A 19381-nucleotide genomic window follows, 5' to 3' on the forward strand; every position below is an offset into this window, starting at 1 on the left:
ACTATCAGCTGTGTATCCACCAGACTTCTGCACAACACAACTGATGGTCCCAACCCCATTTATAAGGCAAGAAATCCCACTTATTAAACCTGACAGGGCACACCTGTGAAGTGAAAGCCATTTCCGGTGACTACCTCTTGAAGCTCATCAAGAGAATGCCAAGAGTGTGCAAAGCAGTCATCAAAGCAAAAGGTGGCTACTTTGAAGAACCTAGAATATAAGACATATTTTCAGTTGTTTCACACTTTTTTGTTAAGTATATAATTCCACATGTGTTAATTCATAGTTCTGATGCCTTCAGTGTGAATGTACAATTTTCATAGTCATGAAAATACATAAAAATCTTTAAATGAGAAGGTGTGTCCAAACTTTTGGTCTGTACTGTATATATAATCGAAACAGAAGTACTTACTTTGACAAACTGTGGACTCCTTGGCTGGGACGTAATTAACTAATAATTACCCAAGGATAACAATATATGTTATTTAGTCAGTAATGTGTTACCGTTTTCGGAGGAAATGTACGCCATATGGTCCTGTTCGGTATATTTGAAGTCAGGTTGAGCCGCAATGGCGCTCCGATATATACGTTCGCATTATCTTCTGGATTTTTGTTGCATTACATGTAATAGGGGAGTCAGGTGAGGGTGGCTGTAAGCCATAATCATCAACATTAACAGAAATAAACACTTGAAATAGATCACGCTGTTAGTAATGACTCGATATAATATATGAGTTTCACTTCTTGTATTGAAGAACTGAAATAAATTAACTTTTTGATGATATTCTAATTTAGTGAGATGCACCTGTGTTTGGACAGCAAACTCATCTTTAGTGGCCAGTGTCAGGCAGCTGCTGCCAAGGCAAATAAAATCATTGGATGCATTAAAAGTGGCATAGATTTTCAAGATAAGAACACAGTTTTGCCTCTATACAAGCCACTAGTGTGGCCACACTTAGAATACTGTGTGCAATTTGGAGCCCCAGTGTTTACAGTACAATATATAGATCTTTATTATGATCTTTTTACACCTAGGCCTGCAATGGTGAAAAGGGTGCATCCTCTATGTCATGCTTGTAATGGTGTTTTCACTAAAACAAAAAGTTAAAGATGGCTCTGGATGCCTTTAGTGAAAAATACTAAGGAAAAAGAAATAGAAAAAGGGGCGCAGATGGTGCCGTTGACAAATAATAATATATACAGATAAGTTGCTCACCTCGTAGAGTTGTGTTAATGCACAACACATGTAGGCGCCTGTGTAAAGAGCTGCAGACAACACCAGCCCAAATCAGGGTTCCAAGGTACATCAATAGGTGGATATGGCAGAAGAAAGGTGTATAGTTATCCGCGCTACATTGAATGTAGTTTTATTAATAAAATATTTCCATTAACCCTTTTGATCACCGGATCATCTTTTCATACGGAGGAGCGCGGATATCTATACACCTCTCTTCTGCCATATCCAACTATTGATGTTTATTGAAAAATAGAATATTCCAAGTTATGGCTTCTAAATTATGTGATGGGACTTTGATCTAGGGAACTAGTTTGACGGCCATATGTGGGAAAGCCGCTAATATGGGGCAATTAACATCTGCCTCATGGGCATTTTACCTAACTCTGGATCAACAGGTTAGGCTGTAGATTGAAGTTGATGGACTTTTGTCTCTTTTCAACCTTTAATACTACAGAACATAAAATATCTGATCAATGACAAATGAGCAAGTTATCAGTGATTGTCAAGTATATACAAAGATTGAACTATGATTGATAAACCTCTTGATTTTTTTATAAAATGGTCCAGGTATCCTTAAAAGCTGTAAATTAAACACTTTTTACTGCCTTCCCAAAAATATCAGCATGTGCATAGGCTGAAAATGCAACTCAATAGAAGAGATAGATAAGCCATTGCCATACACCTCTCCTAGGAGCATAAAGGATTTGAAAGCTGAAATCAAACATACACGATCTTTCATTCACAGAAGATATTAAAAAGGACAGTCAGCACAATAGATTGTCAGCAGGTTCAACCAACATGTCTCTATTGTGTAAGGCCAGCTCGACAGTTCTCTTATACTGTGGCCCCATAACCCTTATTTCTGGAATTACATAGATAATCTTTCACCCCATCAATGTTGTAAAACATACTAAAGGGAATCTGTCACCAGGGTTTTGCTGCACCATCTGAGAACAGTATGATGTTGGAGCAGAGACCCCTGTTCCAGTTCTGCATCACTTAATGGCCTAATGGTTGCAGTTTTAATAAAATCTGTGTTTTATTTGCTGCAGATGTAGCAGTTCTCTGAATGTTGAGCTCTGTACAACCCCGCCCACACCACTGGTTGACAGCTATATACTCTGTGCATAGGCATAAAGCTGCCAATCAGTGGTTGGGGGTTGTACAGAGTTCATAAATATAGACAACTCAATAGTGTAGCTACGGGGAGGGCGGGGGCTGAAGTTGCCCCGGGGCCCTGCGCTCAGAGGGGCCCAACCGGAGCTATACTATCCTTAAAGGTGTATTCCCATCTCCAAGATCCTATCCCAATATGTAGTAGGTGTAATAATAAGACTGTGGGGCGGGACTGTGGGGCGGGACTGTGGCTCTGCCATGGCCCCTCTGCTTTCTAACTTCTTCCTTATTTAAATGCCGCTCTGACACCATCCTAGCTGCGGGCGGCACTTGCGCAGATTGAACTCTTGAGGGCTTCAATAAAATGGTGCCGGTAATGGCTCATGTGCAGATTGATCTTCTGGCAGTGTTCAGGAAAATGGAGCTGGTGGCAGCCCATGAGCAGATTGAGATCTTGGCTCAATGACACGATTGAAAAGACAGGAAAAGTGAATGACGCCATCAGAAAGAACATCAGCTGTAAGTTAATATATATAATTGTAGTGTAATAACGTGTATGTTCTGCAGGACTGGAATCTACCACTATATGTCACCATATGGTGGTCATATCAGTGTGCCACAATAGTTGTAATCAGGGTTCCCAATTAGGGGCCCACTCAGATGTTTCGCCCCTTTCCCCTGAGCTGAAGCCCTAGCTACGCCTCTGGGAGAACTATATGGCAGCAGGTTTACTAATCCCCTAGGGATAATCTCCTGCTGGTAAACCAGATTTTTTTCAAAACTACGGCAAGCAGCCCAGAAAGTAACACCTCGCTAGATTCAGGGTCTCGGTCTCTATATTACGCAGCTCTTAGATTAAGTGAAAAATCTGGTGACAGATTCTTTTTAACATTACATGTAAATGTATACATTGAGCTGGACAAACAGTTTTGCTTACCTTTCAGGAAAAGATGCTAGATCAATCTTAGTATTGTCTGTAAAGAAAATGCACAAACAAGAATACGTTAAAAAATTTAATAAAAATGAAAAAAAAAATAAAGTAAGAAATAACCGGGAAACAAAGCTGTTGTCAAAAGTTTTCCTCCATAAGAATTATAAATCAAATAATAAAAGCTGCAGATAAAGACACAAGGAGAGGAGAAGAAAAAAAGAAGAAAAAAATAAATAAATCGCTCTGGGTTACAAACCCAGGCTAATTCATGTAAGCAAAAAATATATAGGAAAATTTATTTCAGCCGTCGCCCAATAATCCAGAAAGTCTGATAATTTGACAGTTTCCATTTGAGAAATGCAGTAGAAAATAGAAATTTCACAAGACCAGGAGCAGAGACTGAAGCAAATATGATTTTTTTCTGCATAGACTTGTAGTAAGATATCTTGCGCTTACATTTTGAATTGGGTTATCTTCCCCCGGGTTGTCTTCTCTTACAATGGGGTTTTATACTTTTCTAAGAACATCCAAGTATCCAGAATATTCCACGTCCCATTGATGAAGAAATGTTACTGTACAAGTTTCTTTGACTTTATATACAGAGAGCATTTTTTTTAAATGCTCAACTTTAGGCTTCATTCAGACAACCACGTATCACAACCGAGTGCACGGCACAATGCATGGACTGGCCGTGGCTCTCCTGACCAGTACTCTATAACTCTATGAGAGGCCATGGAGTTCGGGTCAGGAGTCCTGCGGCTAGTCTGTGCATCGAGGTCAGTACTTGGATCATGATGGATGTCTGAATTCAGCCTTAGTTTTTCACATATAGATGGCATTCTTTATACGTGCCTTCGTTGTTTGGCGGAGGGCTCGGACTAGTGCTGGTTAAGGCTTTCTCCTCCGGCGCAGCGCTGTTAAGCTGACACAGAACGGCGTCCACAATCGGCATCACCATGGCAGCTGTAGATGTATTACTCAACCACATGGACAACAGAGAGGTGCAGCCCATAAATCCCAATAAAAGCCTGAGAATCAGACAAAAAGAGAATTTATTAGAAAAGAAAAAAGAATACAATACAGCTAGAGGAATTGTTTGTGATGACAAATAAGGGGACAGCTTTTTCCCTACACACAGCGCCACTACATGAAACCGGTCTGGCATTGCAGACATGGCCCAGGGACGAGCGTTGGGACATTTCTGGAAGGAGAAAACAGAGAAGACACGTTCTACATTCTCAAACAAACCCTTATAAGTGGAGCATGTATCAACCAGACCCTATCATGCTACCAAGTTTACAACCCTTTTATTCACCTGAGATGTGTACTGATATGCAATCCAATTTTTTTAAACAGGGTCACAAATAAGACATAGCAAAAGTGATTGCCAACTCGGCAAGAAAGCTTGATGTCTACAATCTGTAGCCTCTCCTTGCAAGAAGTTATCCTAGAATCCTTTTGTATAACACAGGACAGGACATGACAGCTTTTTACTGCAGCTGGACCAGCGGCGCTCTGGTCTGACAGTAATTGCTGCGCTACGACTATCTGGTGAGAGATGCTGCTCCTGCAGAGTGATGAAACAGCCTGGAGGCCTACACAATGCTAGTCACTGTGTGCAGTGCACATAGCATCAATATTTAATGCTGTATACATAGTGCGCAAGAGCCACGTTCATCTGCATAGACAGTATACGGTGTATCAATACCCAGATGGCTCTCGCCATTTCATATACCATGTTAATTATCATCTTAATATGTTGTCAAACTACAATATTAATGACTGTAAAATATCACCGTAATGGCAGTGCTGCTGGTAGAAGAAAAAGACAAAAGAGCAAGAACTAAGGCTCTGTTCACACTGGCATCATGGCTTCTGTTGATAATAGTGCCAAGGCAGCCATGCCATATCATTTTTTTCAATCAGATAATGGGGTAAATTACTTTGCAATCCGGGATCTGCTATATTTAAAGTGAATCTGTTAGCAGGTCTTTGCTATGTAATCTGAGGGCAGGATGAGGTAGAGGCTGACACACTGATTTCAGAGATGTGTCACTTATTAGGCAAAAAAGCTGTTTTAATACAATGAGTGTTTTATCAGCAGGAGATTATCACTGCCAGACTACAGCTCGAGAGCCAAGTGGTCCAACTCCACCCCAGCACTGATTAGCAGCTTACTGTCACTATACATTTTTAACACAAAAGGTCCATATATGTATCAATATTAATTTGTACTTCCAATTTCAATTTACCTTTTTCCTTTTTAATTTGTTTTTTTAGCATGTTTACAATAAAAGATTAATTTTCATATACCTTCTATAGTTACTTCTATTTTTTACTTGGTGACCAACTGTTCACTGTGTAAAGTTTTGTGTATAATGTCACTATACATTGTACACAGAAAGCTGTAGTGTGGGTGGGGTCAGCTGAGCTCTGCTACATCTAAAAACTCAGTAAACTAGGTGATACATGACTGGAATCAGGGTTTTTCTCTATATTATGCTGCTCTCAGATGTGGTAACAAAAACCAGGTGACTGATTCCCTTTCAGAGCAGGACTAGCACTGCCATCTCATCTGTAAATGCCATGCAGACGTGTAACTATGGAGAACCCAGAAAGGTTTCTACCCCATGAGCTTTAGTTAACTGTAGATGTGTAATATAAAGTAAGAGGACAGCAAACAACCTACCAACTATCTCACACCCCGTGGACTGTGTTTAGTCCCATAGATGGCACAGTCAGTAAGACAGTATCAGGCGGCCCCTTATCCCACACTGGAGCTTCGGTATTGTGCGGAGCTGCCTACAGTTCCCACATCTGGACCACAGCGTCATGCTGTAACAGGACACCAATCCAGGTGATGTCTATTGCGTGCCGTGTTCCCTGGTAAACACCCATGTGAGGCCCCTTCTCATATCTCTACAGTCCGGGCCATATGGAGCAGCAATTACATACACCGCCACAAAACTCATTCAATAGATTTTAAAAGCTTTTAATTTTCCTTTCTTGAGAAATCATTAAACGGCCATTTCAGGAAAACGCTATAGATCATCAATAGCAAGGAACCTTTTTATGCTTAGTACAATGCTGCATTGGCTCTGCAAAGAAAAAAAATCTATACTTCTCTGAAGGTTTTGTGGATGCCAGCAACGCTGGATTTCCACCTCATCTTCTAAATAAAGGACATTATCAGCTGAAATGTAAAGAGCTGTTTTACATTTGAACAAGGGTCTGATTTTACTTCTTCATGCAATTCCAGACACAGGACAGGAGCTGCGTACTATACTCACGTTGGTCCATTTTTTGCTAACTCTCAGTCACTAAAAAACAAAAAATAGAGGAGTACTCCGAGAACTTATAGTTATCAATTAACCACAGGATAAGGGATAACTTACTGACCGAAGGGATTGGACAACTGCAACCCCCAGCAATTGTGAGAACCGGACTCCACACCCCCACTCCATTCATTGTCTATAGGACTGGAGGAAGTAGCGCTGTACTCTGCTTTCTCCACCTTTCCTTTAATAAATGGTTTTCTATTCCTATTATGTGGGCTATAGAATCGTATAGTAAAAGGGCAATTGCTTTCAGAGGGGTACTCCCAGAATAGGATTTCCTGAGGTAGGGGAAAACTTACCTCTAGGATCTCCAGAAATTAAAAACCAGGGCTTTGGATCCTGGGAGTCGGGCTCCTCAGAGCCCTGCCTTGAATGGAGCGCAGTGACACCTGCTCTAATTCCACTCCAATCATGGTTTAAACAAACTTTGAAATATATGTTCTAACAACTAGATCTTTATTGGATTGAATATCTGCAGCCACAATTATTCCAAAAAATGTGAATCAACAAAGAAACTAAAGTCAAATTGGTCCCTTACCCCAACAGACTTTTATAATTAAGCCCTTACTACCCAAAAGGTACATATCAAATAAGAAGGGATTGTCTGGCAATGTAAATCTTTGGCCACATATGTTTCAATTCATTAAACAAGTACATTTGCTTGATTTTCCCAAAATCTTCTCACTTAGCTTTATCTCTTGTACTCCGACCAGGTACCAGAAAAAAAAATCATAGGACAAAATATTCTCATCCATCAGATCTGCTATTAAAAATTGGAATTTCCCCACCTCTATAAGCCCTCATTCACACGTCAATGTTTAAACACATACTTGAAAAAATGGTACAGGTGTCATCAGTGTACACAGACCCACAGACTTGTATTGGCCCTTTCATCTGTTTTGCCATAAAAAAGCAGACATGTCTCAGTGAGCTTTGCACAGATACACGGTCCGTGAAAAAACATGGACATGTGAATAGCACCAGAGTATAACGGGCACATGTTGTATCCGTGAGAAAAACGGATAGAACACATACATGCAGCACAAAAGGGTGACTGAGACCATAGTAATTGAAAGCAAGGGCCCTTTATTTACCTAGTGCAAGAATTGTATCATACTCACACTCACAGATAAACTTAAATCTAGCAAATCTTTGTGATAATTTATACAATGAACAATGGCTAACCGGCAGTTTACTAAGTCTACTGGGCTGATATATCCAAGATAAAGGTTCACATGGTGCATGGTAATTTTCTCCTTTAACTTATTTACTGCATATCTCATTCACTTCATTCCTATTCAATGTTTGTCCCAGACAACTTCTATGGTCGGGGACTAACCTTACCTTGGACTCTGTGAAAAGTAATGACGTGTGTTTCTAGTATACTTTTGCTGATTGTTCTACTCCTGATTTGGGCTAATACTGATGTAAAAATACTGACCAAATACTGAACATGTGAATATGCCTTACTCATATTCTGCCTTGTCTGGATTACTGCAACTCTCTACTGATCGTTCTCCCTCTTACTAAACTCCCCCCTCTCCAATCTATCATGAATGCAGCAGCCAGGATAATATTCCTGTTCAACCATTAGATTGATGCCTCCACCCCATGGCAGCCATTGCACTGGTTACCCATCAGCTACAAAGTCCAATAAAAACTTATCACTCTCACCCACAAATATCTCCATAGTTCCACCACCCTACATCTCCTCTCACATCTCTCTCTACCACCCTACTCACGCACTCCATGTTGTTAATGATCTGAGACTAACATATTCTATAATCCAAACCTCTCACTCCCATCTGCAGGACTTCTCTCGTGCTGCACCAGTTTTCTGGAATGCACTACCCCAGACAATCTAGTTTATTCACAGTATCGACAGTTTCAAGCGTGCCCTAACAACACAGTTCTTTGGACTGGCCTATCACATCACTAATATACCCAAGTATTCCCTGTTCTCACTTCCATGAACTCTGCAGCACTTTGTATCTGTACTTGTACAGATAATGACTGGTGACAAGTTCATTCAGCGTTATGTGACTACCCTATTTATTACACTGATACCTGGACCTTACACGACAAGCACTTTATTTTTACCTTTTGTATACCCCCTATTCCCTCACAGATTATCAGCTTGTGAGCAGGACCTTCACTCCTCTTGGTAAGCGTTGAACTATATGTTACTCTGTAATGTCTGATCTTTTTTGTATAAGTTCCCTCTGAATTATAAAGTGCTGAGGAATATGTTGGCGCCACAGAAATTTTTTTATTCTCCAATTAGATTTGTATCTTACATATATAAGTAATGTAAATACATATATTTTATTTGCATGTTCAGTTAGGATATACCTAAACTAAGTCTATTAATCCTTCTCTCTCCATTATACCACATTAAATAGATTGAGAAAAGATGCATATACAATAAAGGAGAACGACGTAGATGAAATCCGCACAAGAATGAGCATATGCTGAAGATTTAAGACCCGCACTATGCTTTTATTTTCGTGCTGATTCTTTTTCCGCAAAGTGAGAATGAGATTTTGAAAAGTCCATTTAGTAGTAAATTGCTGCGGATTTGCACTGTGGGCCACAAATTAGTGGCAAATCTGAGTCGTGTGAACGAGTCGTGTGTAGTAAGCACCCCTAGCAGGATGAAGACGGCCATAATGTAATCATTTTGGGGTCTCTAATAAGATTTGGATAGTTGCATCAGAAAAACAGCCCGCAGTGCTATAAAAGCTATTATTAGTAAAAATTATTAGCACGGCATGCTGGACCGAAACTCAATATGGTGCCAAAAGGTGGACATGGCATTTGCATTTTGGGATCGCTCCTCTCTTCGAGTTAAATAAGTCCGGTGTTATCAGATTTCAGTTAAACTGCTGGTTGGAGGCAGACAGCAGGTATCAGCACAGGGGATTGCACAAGTGATAAAGATCGGCTTTCCGTTACCATTATCTCAGAGAAGAGAGACAAAAAATATGTCATAGAGAAAAAAGTTTCATGTTAGCTGCACTAGAACCGTTTCGGTTATATGACAAAGAGAATTATGATGCACTGGTCTCCCAACTTCAATGCTGCATCCATGACACTAGCGAAATTAATAGTTTTACCATTTAGCTATACCAGGCTACAGAAATGCACAAGTCTGGGGCTGATCTGTGGCAAACTGACCTGACCCTCTACCAGTGAGGAAACGACAGTGCTCAGGGTACAACTAGCCTACATGTGGGAAGTTATCAACTGGAGGAAACAGATGGATGACCAGGTGACTGCAGAATCAGCCTACAGAGGTTGTCTGTCTGTGAAGACTCCGAGACACCTTGGGTTAAAGTCCCAACTCTCCATAGACAGCTAATGTCGGGGCAGGTAAGGATCGGCCAGTTTGACGGTAACCATATGATCCTTTGGTTCTCCAGCTAGATGTGTATAGTAGCAGCTGCTCCGCTCTCACCATGGAGAATACAAGCATACTGATGTAAATGCGTTCCTTAATGGGAACCTGTCAGTCGATTAATGCTGCCCAAATCACAAAGCAGCATGAAGCTGTGCATGTAAAGTACTTCAAGACATTTTAGGAGCTAGAAATGTTATGGAGCTAGAAATGTTTTTATTTTATTAATCTAGATTTTTTTATTGGGTGTCTAAAGTGTGAAAATTGTCCCACTAGTGAACATAAAACTCCTTTGGCTTTGCTAAGAGATTATTCTTAAAAAAACGGATACAATACAAAATTGCTTCTGATACGGAGTATGAAATCTCTAGGCAGTGACAGTCAGGCTCTACAGAGACCTGGAAACCTGTGACGACACATTACTACAGAAACATTAATAAGGTGTTTAGGCTGCATATCCCCTACAAGGGGCAGCTCCTCCTCCCATTACTTTTCACTTATAGACAGATTATGTGTGTGGTAAGCATTCAGCAGATGCGGTGCTGCAGGAGCAGTTATAACTCACCTATTATTACCCAGACACAACTTTTTCGTCTGGCTAAAACAACTGATTGCAACCGGATCCGTTTTTTTTTTTTAAGAATGAAGTCTATGGAAATCGCATTAGTTAAATAGCCATTAGTTTTAAATGGAAGAAAAACAAACGGCTTATTAACGGATAGACTTCAATGTTCCCAATGACCATAGATTTAAATGTTAAAAAAAAACGGATCTAACAGAGATCAGTTATTTAAAAACAGACTAACAAGTGGTGTCTGCAGAGATTTTTTTGCCAACGGATTGCTGATGGATCCGTTCTATCTGATCACTACTGGACATGTGAACACAGCCTTACTGGATCAGTTTAAAATGGATGATTACTTGACATGTTCAGTAGTAGTCTGAAACAGATACAGTAAGCAAAAAAAAAAGATATTTTTCTTCCATTTGAAACGGATGGCTATATAACAGACGCAATTTCCATAGACTTCATTGTTCAAAAAAGTGGATCCAGTTGCAATCAGTTGTTTTAGCAGACAAAAAAGAGTTGTGTCTGCAGAACTTTTTTGTATTGCTAACATAACTGAATGCGGCTGGATCCGATTCAAGCAAATGATCACTGGACATGTGACCTTAGCCTTATTCTATGACATGTTGGATGATAGCTAAAAAAAAAGTAACTTTACCTGTAATACTATTCATGTGTGAATTTTGGGTCCCGATTGGGCATATACAGATAGAAGTCTATTGGACACATCACAGTCATTCTTCTGATATTGAGTGACTTGAGTTTCATTATAAACATTTGACTCCCTCTGACACAACACCTCTATATTTCTACTTACAGCATAGGAAGTGGGATACTATTTTTTGGTCTTGCAATTTTATACACAAGAGTAGCTGGTAGTCAAGAGCCATGGGGAACACATTCCCAGTGTACGGAGGCTGATTGTCAGCTAGACACTGACATGTAAGAGCAAGCACCACTTAAAGGGAATGTATCATCAGAAAAATGAATCGGCTTTTTGTGGTATGTGTATTTTTTAACAATTTGTTGCAATTTTTATTTCATATCATGATCTGTATTAAAAATCAAAATTGGGAATGCTGCACTGGAGCAACTTTTCACTCATGCTTCCTGTCATTTTAGTTTACAGCAAGGCTCCTTATCATCCCAGACAAGATAAATATAACCCCTCTATTCACAGCAGATAACAGGATCCACCATTCACAATAGGGTCATTTCAGATCCCCTTTGCATATGCTCATTGGATGCCACAATACAAAGGGATAGCGTCAGAGTCAAGTCTTTTTTTCCTGAAGGGACATGAGGTATGAGTCTAGAATAGCCCCAGTAACCAGCATGATAATTGTGAGACTTGTCGTTTTTAGTTTTAATACAGATCATAAAATTTAAAAAAAATATATCAAAATTAAAAGAAAAAAAAACATAACACAAAAATCTGTTTAAAACAAATAGGCCATTTTCTGATGACACTTTCCTTTTTTCTTACAAGAAAATGACAAAGCATTACCAGCCAGGTTGGCTTCCCACAGACAGGACCATCCAAAGTGCTATTCGCTTGTGTAGATTCCACTTCTGGATTGAGGATGCCAGACAGACAACACCAAAAAGCAGCAGGTGGATGTCTTTGAAGTATTCAGATGCCACCTACAAAATCAAGAAAGCCAAACGAGATTATTATATGCCTTTAATTAGCAAATCACATCAAAAAATTATCTATAGCAAAACACAAGTTCCTAAAAGTAATAAGCTCAAGTCTACAATGCTAACGATCTTTATACTGCCAGACAATGTCCATCCTTGAACAGTAGAGAACCATAGTTCCATGTGGACTAAAGCCCCCGCCTCACATAGCGAGATCGCTAGCGAGATCGCTGCTGTGTCACGGTTTTGGTGACGCAACAGCGACCTCACTAGCGATGTCGCTATGTGTGACACTTTGCAACGATCAGGCCCCTGCTGTGAGGTCGCTGATCGCTGCAAAGTGTCCTGGACCATTTTTTGGTCGTTGCTCTCCCGCTGGTCAGCACACATCGCTGTGTGTGACCAGCGGGAGCAGCGATCAGGCTGGTAACCATGATAAACAACGGGTTACTAGGAGCGCGTGTGCCCCTAGTAACCCGATGTTTACCATAGTTACCAGCCTGCTTCTGCTTCAGCAGGCTCGTAACCAGGAGCAGGACATCGTGGAAAGATTCTTTCCACGATGTCGCTGCTCCCCTGATCGTTGGTGAGCCTGCCTGTTTGACAGCTCACCAGCGACCACATAGCGACGCAGCAACGATCCCTGACAGGTCGTATCGTTGTCGGGATTGTTGCAGGGTCGCTAAGTGTGACGGGGACTCAACTTCCAACACCTTCTCCAACCAGCTGATTACACAATCCACACCTTATATTATGGCTGTAAAAACAAGAGTCAGGGCCCCATAATGAGCTGATTAGCTGGGGAGTCTGGAGTCCACTCACCACCCATCCAATACCTTAACCCATTAGTGACCACTAGGTGTTGAGCGAGTATGTATCGTTAACCCTTTCAGCGACAGTAAAAGAAATGCCGAGCACGGGAAAATACTCGGTGAGCACCCGAGCGTGCTCGCCTGAAAGGGTTAACAATACATACTCACTCAACATTAGTGACCATCAATATGATGTTTTTTTACTGACCTGAGATATAAAAGAATAGCATCCCCGACAGGTGAAAATACATTAGCTGTCAGCTGCACACTACAGCCGACACCCTGCTGCATGAGCCACGATCGGTGTTCGATGCTGCTGTCCATACAGGCTATGACATCTAATGGTTAACAGAATGTGAGGGCTTCCTCGTTATCCCCATTGGCACCTGAGATCATGATTGTGTGGCCCTGATGGCAATTCATGGACAAATAACGGCCTCAGAGTCTGCCGGTTATAGTGGCCTGTTCAGAAGTTAGCAACATTTAGATATTTTTAACATAATTTTTCATACCAGTCATGCTACTTTGCATCAATTCCTAAAAAGCATCTGAAGACTTAATAAACTACCCGACAGCAATTTTGAATATGTTGAGGGGCGCTGTTTTTAAATGATATCACTTGGGGATTTTCCAATATGTAGGTCCCCCAGTGTGACTTCAATACTAAATGGGTCAATGGGTAAAAATAAAATGAGTTTTGTAAATTTCACTGAAAAAAAATGAAAAATTACTCCTAAATTTTTTTAACCTTCTAACACCCTAACAAGATACAAGAGCATTTTACCAATGGAGCTGATGTAAAGCCGACATAAGGTAAATGTAACTAGTTAACTATTTTGTGTGGATTAAAAAACAAAAGTGGAAAAATTGGCCACTTCATTAAGGGATTAAAAAACAGGTATAGTTGGGCATTATCTGCCTAGTATGCTACATATGAATCAGACATGTTATAAAGAATTACCAACCTCACTTGATTTCATTATACCAAAGAGTGGAAACATAAATGCAGGAACCAGCGCAGCGGCACCCAGAGGAATGGCCTCCGAAATCCAGAACGTAGCTGTGATCAGTAAGATATAAGCACATGCTGCCTCCTGGATAACACAAAAACAGGATTATATTATGACAACCTCAAATTAGAAGACATTTATCAAAAACTTGTATACAGCAGAAGACCGGTCATGTTAAAAGGAACTTAGGTTTATCTTAACCAGCAGGACTGGTGTCAGCACCACGTAAGTCTGAGTAGATGCAGGGCCCACTATGGTGGACCTTATAAAAGATGAGGTAGACAGTGGGCCTGGTACGGCTCAACCAGGGCCACATACAAGTACTTCAAGCACAAAGGCATCACTAGTTGTGTTCTTCCATCCCAGCGTTCACATCCATAGAGAGCAGCAGAGAACCAACATTTCATGAAGACCTTTTCTCTACTAAGTGAGAGTCCGCGCTGCATTGGGGTTTTTTCCCCATCTTGATCCTTTTAATACGTTTATCAATGCTTTGATGTCTTCATCATCTCAAGTAATTTATAAAATTATATTTTATTTTCGCCTTACAAGACAAGTTGCATCTTATAAACTCTTGGTTTTTTTAATATTTTGTAACACTTTTCACATTGTTGAGTAAATAAAAACTGTGCAGATTTTTCACCACGAAAAAAAAAAGTATTCGTGGAAATAAAGAACACGCATAAGTCATAGATACGTTTATTTAATGACAATGTGGCTATACTCGTGAAAACTCACTTTACGTGAATGGAAGATCTGAGACACAAATCTGAGGGTCAGACTTGGATTTTGCCATGGGCAAATCTGTTTCATGTGAAACAGCCCTGCACTTCCCCTGGTATGTAGGATGAATAGACACTGGGTAATGAAGGAAGTGTATTGAACTCTGCTATTGCAGTGATTAGTGAAGTCAATTGTGATTGCACACGCCTGCGGACAAGCGGAGCTGCTGTCTCTAGGAAATAAAAAGAATTCCTTTTCTTCTAACCTTATACCCCTGACTACTGTGTGCACACCCGATGTATTCCTCCCTGCACTAGTTTATTTGTCTCACATAGATTTAACCAAAAAAGTCATATAATAATCAGAGTATGGACATCTCCATCATTCCAAGTGACACGTCTGAGTAAGTTCAATGTGAAATAGCCGGTTTCCTATCTAGAAGAAAGCCCTTACTATCTCCATGCCAATGCGAATGAATGACTCAGTGATCACTGACATCAAGCACCGACTGTACGTCTTACCGGAGCAAGGAGTAACCAAGAGTGAGCAAACTTCCTGAAAGTCACACCACGGCTCTCTAATGTTTTCCGCAGGCTAATTTTAATACTGTTCCACTCTGAGGCCTGCAATATACTTCTATGAATGAAAGCACATTTAGCTGCGGCTGTGAACACACACTAGGGTCATAGAGCCCAAAACAGATCTCTCATTGTGTCCTGTAATATACCTTCCTACTGTACAGTATATAAAGGTTTAGCACAGACACTGTATACGGTATGTGCAAGGGTGAAATAAGCTTTACACGTTACATCAGATTGGGAGCCTGTATAATACGACAGAAGGAAATAGAATTTATGATACTTTTACACATACCCCTACTGTCCCTACAACTGAGAAGGGAGCAAATGACTTAAGAAAAAAAAGAAAAGAAAATGTACTGGTACTTTACGTTTTTTAAGCATTCGGGTTCATTTTCTATTATAAAATACAGAATTTCTGTAAAACACATGAAGACTACTTTGCAGACAGCATGTCTATTTTAAATGGACAGCCCAACAACTTGAATGGGAACCAGCAATACCTACAATCTCCCACTGGGGCAATGAAAGGGAAACTGAACACATATAGTTACATAGGTTGAAAAAAATAGCTAGGTCCATCAAGTTCCAACTTCTTCCACCAATGGTACATTTTTTGTCAATAAATTATCTATAACCTACAATGTTATGTGCACTGAGGAGATCATCCCGCCCTAGAAGCTGTTATAGTGTCTGCCTTTACTACCTCGTTATGTTTCTCCCAACTATAGGCTGGAATTTCACCAAGGGCTTAACTTATTTTTGGGGTACACTTAATAAAAAGTGATGATCCAAAATGAGAATCCCCTTGAGGGCTCGCTTACACAACCGCATTTTGAGCCCAAACGCTGTCCGTGAAAAAGACGTGCAGCACTCGGACCATTGTTATTCAATGGGGCCATGCAGATGACAGATTTTTTTTCACTGACAGAATCTGTGTGTAAAAAAAATAAAAATCACAGCATGCACTAGTGTAAACTGGATGAGACTCATCCATTCAAGTCTATGGGTGCTTAAAAATAATGGGATGCCATACGGTCTGTCAGAGTGGCATCTGATTTTTATGGATAATCGATATTCAGTAACATAGAAAACTGTAAATGGTCCTGTACATGATTAATAGCTGCTGCTGTAAAAAACGGATTCTACAAAGATGGTGAAAAAAAAAAAAACATTCCACTTTTCCGGATGAAACGCTGATTTTTTTTTTATACACTCATGTGAACCTGCCCTTAGATGGAATCTGTCAGCCGAAGTTGACGTATAAATTCTGCACATGACCATGTAGGGAATAAAGACCCCAGTCTTCTTCCCCCACCTGTAGTGTTGTAATCGCTGTTTCTATTCTGCAGATATTAAAGTTTAATCAAACATGTTAATTAATCTGCTGAGCGCACCCTTGGCATGGTTATACACTGGTTACTCACGCCTCCACCGCTCTCACTAGTGACTGACAGCACTGGCGTGCCTGGAGTGAGCCTTGCAGACAAACCCGATGCTATCAGTCATCAGTGAGGACAGCAGCGGTCAGAACACTGAAAGGGCGATTTTTTATAGAGGCTATAACCCCTAAAGTGCTATGTACTTAGTTTACTGCCATTTTGGGCTAAGAGATTCCTTTTAAGGAAGAATATCATTTCTGGATCATCATCACCTTTATTAGACATGTCAGCCTATCTTCGGGGTACAAGTCGGTGTCCAGCTACTTGAAATCCCAGCAATCAAGCGGCCCAGAGGAAGAAATTAGGTATTGCTAGTTCCCATTAAAGTCTCTGGGCTGCCATGTAAAATAGACATATGGGGTCCTGCAGGATGAAAGATGCTCTTTGTAATTGCCTCCCTGGCTAATGGTGGTCCTATATATAAAATTATGATCAGTCAGAACATACTCAATATATCTTTCTTTGGCCACTAGCAGCAGGTCACATTTTGGACTGATCACATCATTCACGGTTTTAGCCTACCATGGTCAACCCAACAAATCATAAGTTTCAACTGACAGAACAATCATTTTCTTATAATTTTCGGGAGATCGTCAGCTAAAATGTTCTCTTACCTTGTGTATGGACAGCTTAATAAGGAAGGTTTTGAAAAGTTTTTCTGATTTTTTTTTTTAATTAAAAGGGGTTCTCAACTAGTGGACAACCTCAATTTAAAAAAAAAACAACAAAAAAAAACGGTGTGTATTCCCCTTCTGCAGCGGCGCGGATCCTGCGATAGTGGGGCTGCTGTTCCAAGAGAATGATGTGACATTGTTCTGTCACGTGCCCGCTGAAACTTATCAGTGGCCTCTCGTCAGCTGCAGCCTTTACCGCTTCATGAGAGCGGACGTCCAACATGATGGAAAATCGATGGGCTGCATCTGACAAGAGGCCGCTGAGCGTCTCCAGACAGCATGTGACACAAGGGACGTCATTCTCCAAGAACAGCAGCGCCAACATCGCTGGACCGGCGTCGCTGCACGAGGCGACTACACACTGCTTTTATGTAAATTGGGATTCTGAATTGATTAAGCTGGAGTTGCCAAGTAGTGGACAACCCCTTTAAAAGATTTGTAATATACAAGATCTCCTCTAAGGCCGGTTTCACATATCAGGAGTTTTAGCTCATACGTAAATTCACTGCAATAGATTGGTGCTACCATATAAGCATCTTTTTCCCTGTAAATTATAATGATTCTGTTGGCCATATTCCCATCCAATAAACTGCACCTACTTTTTCTAAAAAAAAAAAAAGTGGTGCAGCTGGTGTAACAACTCCAAAAGTCACAACATTTTTTGCACATTCTTTGTTTTGATTAGTAGTAATTTTTTGCACACTTACAAGCAGGGCTTGTTAACATGCAGCCCTCACAGCTGTTCAGGCGGTCCCCAGGACTACATTTCCCACAGTGCATAGCGCTGACTGAGAGGCGACATGGCTCTTCCCGGTCACGTCATTCTCCTGTCTCCTCTCCCGCAATCTGCTTAAAGCCGGGCTCACACAAGGTATTTTATGGTCCATGTACAGACCACGATTCTCGGGCTGACCGTGGTTCTCCTGGCCAGAACCTACAGCTGTATAGACACATATGAGGCAGTAAGTTCGGGTTGGAAACCCTCTGTAAGTCCGGGCATTGCAGTCTTTGTGAACTCGGCCCAGCTGTGTGGAACGTGGTCATTAAAAGAAGCATTGGAATAGGTGACCGATGCATGCTTGGTGGAAGAAAGCTGACGTCAGTGATGGCAGTTCATTAGATGCTTCACTATCCATCCATACTGGGAGTTTCAAACAAAACATCAGTGCAGAAAAAAAATACATGAAGCCGAAATTTGAGAAACATTGGTAGGGATTTTTTTTAAAGGAAATTACATAAATGCTTAGCTTTATAACAGGGAATGTTTCAGATAGCGTTTTTAAATGTTGTACCCATCACTTCAATAAAGTTTCTGAAACTGGCATATGGCTTAATAAATATAGGCCAATGGCTCAGATTTGTGCTATGGACCCACAAACGCATAGGAGGTATGTGTGATACAGGAGAACAACTTTCCATTTGTAATGTGAAACATCAGAAGAACTTACTGTATATAAGACCTCGGACATGTGTCACCTTGTTAAACTTTGGGTGTACAATGTACGTACCCCTGGTGATAAAATATATGGCAAATGAGCGGCCTCCCTAGTAAGGTGATCAGATTCCACAGAAGTGACAGCTTATGGAGCATTTACACTACACGATTATTGTGAACGAGTGATCCTAAGAACGCTTATTTCCCGATAATTGTGCATCAAAAACAGGCTGCAGATCCCTCGATGAACAAGCAAAACGCACTTTCGCTGTGTGAAAAGAGCTTTTGGTTTGCCCAAAAGATTATCGTTCTAGGCAGCACAGTGTAAACAGCACGTGTGCTGCCGAGAACGACGACATTCTATGAGCTCTGAGCGATCCAACACAGATAGGTCAGAGCGCCCCTGAGCGCGGTCTGCCTGTATAAACTGGATTTTAAACCACCAACCAAGTAAATATCAAGGGGATGGTTTAGTGTCG

General features: G+C 40.7%; 1 protein-coding gene across 1 annotated transcript in view; it reads right to left on the minus strand.

The window, feature by feature from the left end:
• LOC141173725 (solute carrier family 13 member 1-like) overlaps nucleotides 1–19381 on the minus strand; it is an 86417-nt gene that overhangs the window by 63891 nt on the left and 3145 nt on the right. Inside the window, exons 2-5 of the mRNA XM_073658109.1 lie at nucleotides 14006–14134; nucleotides 12095–12231; nucleotides 4137–4312; nucleotides 3291–3327 (exon numbers count right to left, since the gene is read on the minus strand). Of these exons, the coding sequence (XP_073514210.1) occupies nucleotides 3291–3327; nucleotides 4137–4312; nucleotides 12095–12231; nucleotides 14006–14134 (479 nt within the window). The remainder of the gene's footprint in view (nucleotides 1–3290; nucleotides 3328–4136; nucleotides 4313–12094; nucleotides 12232–14005; nucleotides 14135–19381) is intronic.

This window comes from Phyllobates terribilis, unplaced genomic scaffold (assembly GCF_046119375.1).
Source record: "Phyllobates terribilis strain yellow unplaced genomic scaffold, ASM4611937v1 Scaffold_13__5_contigs__length_258822181, whole genome shotgun sequence".
NCBI classification, from domain to species: Eukaryota; Metazoa; Chordata; class Amphibia; order Anura; family Dendrobatidae; genus Phyllobates; species Phyllobates terribilis.